At 42.7% G+C, this 5,798-nt stretch overlaps 1 protein-coding gene across 1 annotated transcript; it reads left to right on the top strand.

The window, feature by feature from the left end:
* Positions 1-251: 251 nt before the first annotated feature.
* LOC107140595 (C4b-binding protein alpha chain-like) lies at positions 252-5,350 on the top strand. The gene is made up of 5 exons (XM_015483723.2): positions 252-337; positions 730-875; positions 3,028-3,198; positions 4,151-4,326; positions 4,937-5,350. Exons 1-5 carry the CDS (start codon positions 267-269, stop codon positions 5,090-5,092), a joined length of 720 nt encoding a protein of 239 aa, XP_015339209.2. The 5' UTR covers positions 252-266; the 3' UTR covers positions 5,093-5,350.
* Positions 5,351-5,798: the final 448 nt, after the last annotated feature.

The following is a 5,798-nucleotide window of genomic DNA, read 5'->3' as shown; positions in this document are numbered from 1 at the left end:
AATCTATGGAAATGGGACCAACCTGTGCTCCATTAGACAACGTGGTGAATCACGGTAACAAAAAGCAATGTCCCATTCAGGACCATCTGAGCGGTTTTTTAGTCCTGTCTGTATTTTTAATTTTGTTCATATTTCTCATTCCCCACGACGCTCCAGAACTTCTCTGAGAAAAAATTTCCCTTTTTTTCCCACCATCTTTGGTTTTGGTTTTTAATGTCATCCTTTTAAAAGTCACAACTCGTTCCTGATTACGCAGTCCTTGGCAGATGTGCCTTTCTCTCCCACTGCAGTGTCCAGATTCTAAGGGAACCTCAGACTTCGCTTTATTTTCCTCCAGGTTTGCTTGAGGGTGGCTGAGACCACTCACTTTAAACCAAAGCGCCCCCCCACCCCCCCAGTCTCTTTATTTGTCACTCAGGAAACGAATGACTTATATCTCTTTGAAATCCCACTCTTGCAGTGAAAACAGAGGGTCACATTCTAAATTACCCCAGAGCTCCACCATGTTCCTTGCTCCACTATCAGAACCTGGATGCTAGAACTGAGGTTTCCAGGGGCCTTTGACTCCACTGATCTGAGGAAACCCAATTCTGCTCTCTTCCCCTAAGCTTCCTCCTAATTCAGAGCTCACTCTTGACCCAGTTTCCCCCGCGGGTTAGCTGCTGCTGACTATTTTGCAGCTGGCCTCCAACTTGGCAGGTGCTACCGCTAATTTGCTCTTTCCTCCAGATACTTCAGGCAGAATCTGCAACCTCTTTTGAGCTTCTGTTGGTTGGAAGGAACACAGACCATGAGGCTCTTGCCAGGGAGCTGTTCCCTGTCTCCGTGCTTCCTGGGGGCTCTGATCTTGCTCCTTTGCCCGTCCAGCCTACACGGTGAGTGAGATGGTTGCTGGGGTCCCAGAAAAGCATGAGGGACAAGAACAATCAATGCAAATGTGGTAGCCTCTTCATTCCATATTGGAATTAAAGACCCAGTCAAATTGTAGTCACTGACATCAATGTATGAGAGATAAAACAAATAATTATATTGATGCCAATACTTTAACAATAAATTAACTATTAATGGTATAATAAATCATTTACTAATTTCCATCTTAATAATGGAAAGGTTTAACTACAAAATATTTTTTCAAAGCTTCTGATACTTTAGGGTATGTGTTATTCCCATTACAACAGAAAAAAAAAAGAAAAGAAAAAACTTAGTTTGTATACGTTCCTGGGAATATAGCCTAATAAACAGGTAAGAATAAATTGCAAGAACTTCATTTTGTTCCATATAAATATAAATACAAAAGTGCTTCAAATTCCTTTGTTTTAAAAATGAGTTAATCATCCCTTGCTTTACATGTTTTCTAATTGGTTTTTAGTTTTTGCCATCTGTAAAGCAAAAGTGAAATAATTATTGTTGTCACAAATTCTAAGGAAATTAACTGGAATCTGAATTTGTCAGGTACATGTATAAAAGTTCTCTGTATATCATAAGACGTTATATAAATATAAGGTTTTATTGTTGCAGTTTAGTGAGTCATTTTTATTGTTAAAGTGTTGAAAGTAATTTTTTTCCCTGTGATTCTCTTCTTTAAAAAAAATGCAGAAACACGGAATAGTCTTGGAGTTGATGGATGGGAAGGTGCTTGGGGATTCTGGGTTTGTAGCCCTTACAAGTGTTAATAAAGACCAATGTCTAATCGCAAATGTTTCTTGAAAAAGATGCTTCTGTTGCTTTATATCTAAAGGTCCTTCATTGTCCACAAGTAGCACAGACTCTTAGCAGAGTCATGTTGTGAAGGGCATGGACCCCGTGTGGGGCAAACTACACTGCTTCTCCCTGTGTGACCTTGGGAAAGCTGCTTCACTTCTCTGTGCTTGTTTTCTTGTTCGTGAGACGGGGATAGTAATGATGCTTACTTAATGGGGTTGTTTGGGGGAAATTACATGAATTTATATTTGTTAGATGCTTAAAACATCGCCTTGCATGGCCTTGTGCTTACACACACATTTTGTTAAATATTTAAAAATTATTGAAAATAGAAGAGCTCTATACTGGGAAAGTAGTCAATTTCCCCTTCCCCCCAATATACACATACATGCCCACTATCCTTAATTCTCAGCCGCTTGACGATATGAGAAGTGACATCTCCATTTTAAATTATGCTATGTTATTTCATAAGCAAAGAAATTAATTAGGCGGGGTGAAAGTCTACCAACAAACCCCCTTAGACTCCAGCTTGGATCTTGACTATCCAATAGGTCCCTGCGTTAACGGCTTGGTCCTCTAGGTGGTGCTATTGAGAAGCAGTGGATGTCTAAGAGGCGGGGCCTGGCAGGAGGTCTTGCAGTCCCTGGGGTGTGCCCTGAAAGGGGTTGTGGGGCCCCAGCCTCCGCCTCCGCCTTGGCCTCTGCCTCGCCTTCTTACACTTTCCTGGCGTTGAGTTGAGAGGTTTTGCTCGGCCACACCACAGTACTTCCTCCCGGATGTGCTGCCTCGCTATAGACCTAAAAGCAATGAGTCCACCTGATGAGGGGAACCTCTGAAACTGTTAGCCTAAATTCACACTTGGACACTTTTTTTTTTTTTTTTTTTTGGTACCGGGTATTGAACCCCAGGGCGCTTAACCACTGAGTCCCAGCCCCAGCCCTAGTCTGTACTTTATTTAGAGACAGAGTCTCACTGAGTTGCTTAGTGCCTCTCTTTTGCTGAGGCTGGCTTTGAACTCGTGATCCTACTGTCTCAGCCTCCCTAGCCGTTGGGATTACAGGTGCGTACCACTGCGCGGGGCTCCCAGGCCTTTTTTATATTTTATTTAGAGACAGTCTCACTAAGTTGCTGAGGCAGGCTTTGAACTTGTGATCCTCCTGCCTCAGCCTCCAGGAGTCGCTGGGATTACAGGGGTGCATCACCACGCCCAGCAATAATTTACCTTTATGAATTAATTATCTTAGGTATTATTGAAGTGAAAAGCTGGCTAACGTACCTTAATAATGAGTCAGAAAATTTTCTCTCTCCCTCTGTCTCCTACCCAAGGCTGCAGTCCCCCTCCTAAGATTGCACATGGGCATTATAGGTATATCAGTGGGGTCCTATCGCTCAGCACCGTGGTGCAGTATGAATGCAAGGAAGGATATGCTCTTATAGGAGCAGCTGAAATTTCCTGCCGGTTTTCAGGATGGTCGCCTCCAGCTCCTCGATGTAAAGGTAATCAAACTCCCAGCAGAGCACTGTGAAGCAGGTAGAGCCTGCAGAGTGGTTCAGAAGTGACTCAGAGAGAACAGGTCCTGCCGGCCAGAGTCACTGTGAGTTCACACTTGGTCATGGTTCTATTTCAAACATCCAGGAAATAACACTCGTGTGTTCTTAGTCAGTTCAGAACCTTTCAGGAGACAGTGGCCTCCCTTTCCGTCACCAGGCTATTTTGGAAGAATAAGCAAAATGTCCATAAGGTTATTTCCATCATTTCACTAATTTTTTTTTTTTTTTTGGTACTGAGGATTGAACCCAGGGGTGCTTAACCACTGAGCCACATCCCCAGCCCTCTTTAATATTTTATTTAAAGACAGGGTCTCTCTGAGTTCCTAAGTGCCTCGCTAAATTGCTGAGGCAATAATTTACCTTTGAACTCATGATCCTCCTGCCTCATCCTCCCAATCTGCTAGGATTACAGGCGAGCACCACCATACCTGGTCCCATCATTTCACTCTCAACAACTCTACGACCTAAGTTGCTGTCACTGCTTTCATTATATACAGGAGAGAACCAAGGCAAGAAGAGAAGTCCTGCATCACAGAGAGTCCAAAACCTGGAATTAGGTCTCCTGGGTTCACTCAGGCTGTGCTACTTACAAGTGCTCTGTATGACTTGGGACAAGGCAATTAGCTTCTCCATACCTCCGTTCTCTCTATAACGGGCACCCTCATAGTCTCTCTCTCACAGGGTGGCTGAAGGTTACATGAAAGATGCACCTGAAGTGCTTGGCACATAGTTGACACTTAGCAAGTGCTCAGTAAATGCTAGCTAGTAACAATCTTGGCAGAGCTGGTGGTGGTGGCCATGGCAACAGAGTTGGAAGACTCCTTTAATTGATTTTCAGTGTCCAAATGTGTATTCTCTAAGAGAAACGAGGTGCAAAGTTAATGTGTTTTGATTACAGCTCTGTGCCTAAAACCAAAGATACCCAGTGGGAAGCTATCTGTGGAGAAGGATCAGTATATCAGCCCTGAAGCTGTCACCATCCAGTGTGACCCTGGCTACAAGATGAATGGCGCCCCGCATATCTCTTGCTCAGAAAACAGATCTTGGAGCCCGGCTGTGCCTAAGTGTGAAAGGGTGAATGATACTCCTTCAATGAACTTTATGTCATGTGACACCTTATAACAAATTCCAAGTGAGATGGTTTATAAAATAGGAGGAGTAATGTGTCCTAAGGGATGGTCTCAGTTGTCTGGGTTACATGTGGTGTTTATAGGACAGAATCTTTCCACTTTGAAGCATGGTGATGTGTCTGTATTGGTAGCAAGTTGATTGCACTTGTTTTTCAGCAGGCCAGCCCAGGTGGACAGGAGAGTGGTAATAACCAAGGACCTTGGTTAATAATATTCTTCCTTGGCCCCAGGAAGCATTTTTGTCTAACTTCTGCCATGCTTTTGCTCCATTTCTGTTTGGTCAGCGGAACTAGCATGCCAGGTGTGCTTTCAGACATTTTTGGAATTACCATGAGCTCCAACTCCCTCTCTGCTTGAGTTGATGGTAATGATTACCTAAGGACTGAGCTCTCTGAGAAATATTTACTAAGTTCCAAAGTATTTTTCCTGGAGTTTCCTACACACTCATCTTGGAACTCACCTTGCAGCCTACCCCCTATCATCCTAAAAGAAGCACAGGCCTTTCCAAGGAAGGGGAAACCTTGCAAATTCACTGTTCTGGTTTTCTTTTTCAGGAAGCCCCTGAAGATCGTGACATAGTGCTGGCAGGCAAAAACCTCTTAGAGTGTCTCCCAAACCCCAGGGACTCCAAAGTGGCCCTGGAGTTACATAAACTGTATTTGGAGATTGAAAAACTGGAGCGAGAGAGAGACAAGGAGAAAATCATTTAAATAATACACTATATCTCTTTTCCTGAGAAGATAGAGGATTTGCTTTTCTGTACAGTGCTCAAAAGAAAACCTCAGCTTATCAACTCCACTTAAGCTTCGTCACTTATTGCAATAAATAATGTGGGTAAAACTTGCTGAATGTACAGTGATCCTGGAATGTGGAATTATTGATGATTTATATCACAATCACTCTGCTTGAGTTTTTACATTTCTGGATGTGGCAGGCCAGCTAAATTAAATAATCTCCTATAAAGTTTAGTTTGTCCTCACTGTCATTTGGATATCTATGTCACATAATATGTGTGCCCTGCACAAGTCCACTTCCTAAAGTTAGTTGAGTTTCTTTTCCATTTTAATATATCCCTGTGGTTGTGAAGGGCAACACATTCCCTGACAATGTTCCTGTGATCCTCTCTTTCCAGACACCAGGTGCAGAGTTAGTAAATCACATTCCTTAGTTTATGAATACCTCTCTCCCTTATCTTCCTTTATCTCTTTTTTTTTTAATTGTTGGTTGTTCAAAACATTACATAGTTCTTGATATATCATCTTTCACACTTTGCTTCAAGTGGGTTATGAACTCCCATTTTTTAGCCCATATACAGATTGCAGAATCACATCAATTACACATCCATTGATTTACATATTGCCATACTAGTGACTGTCGTGTTCTGCTACCTTTCCTATCCTCTACTATCCCCCCTCC

This window comes from Marmota marmota, unplaced genomic scaffold (genome assembly GCF_001458135.2).
Source record: "Marmota marmota marmota unplaced genomic scaffold, marMar, whole genome shotgun sequence".
Classification (NCBI taxonomy): Eukaryota; Metazoa; Chordata; class Mammalia; order Rodentia; family Sciuridae; genus Marmota; species Marmota marmota.
The sequence above is the reverse complement of the archived record's forward strand: the minus strand, read 5'-3'. Positions and strand labels throughout refer to the sequence as shown.

Excerpts from the sequence above, each read along its gene's own strand:
- LOC107140595 (XM_015483723.2), top strand. The coding sequence starts at position 267 with ATGTGCCTTTCTCTCCCACTGCAGTGTCCAGATTCTAAGGGAACCTCA. Across the intron at positions 338-729 it reads TTCGCTTTATTTTCCTCCAG|ATACTTCAGGCAGAATCTGC; the intron begins GTTTGCTTGAGG and ends TCTTTCCTCCAG. Across the intron at positions 876-3,027 it reads TTGCCCGTCCAGCCTACACG|GCTGCAGTCCCCCTCCTAAG; the intron begins GTGAGTGAGATG and ends CTCCTACCCAAG.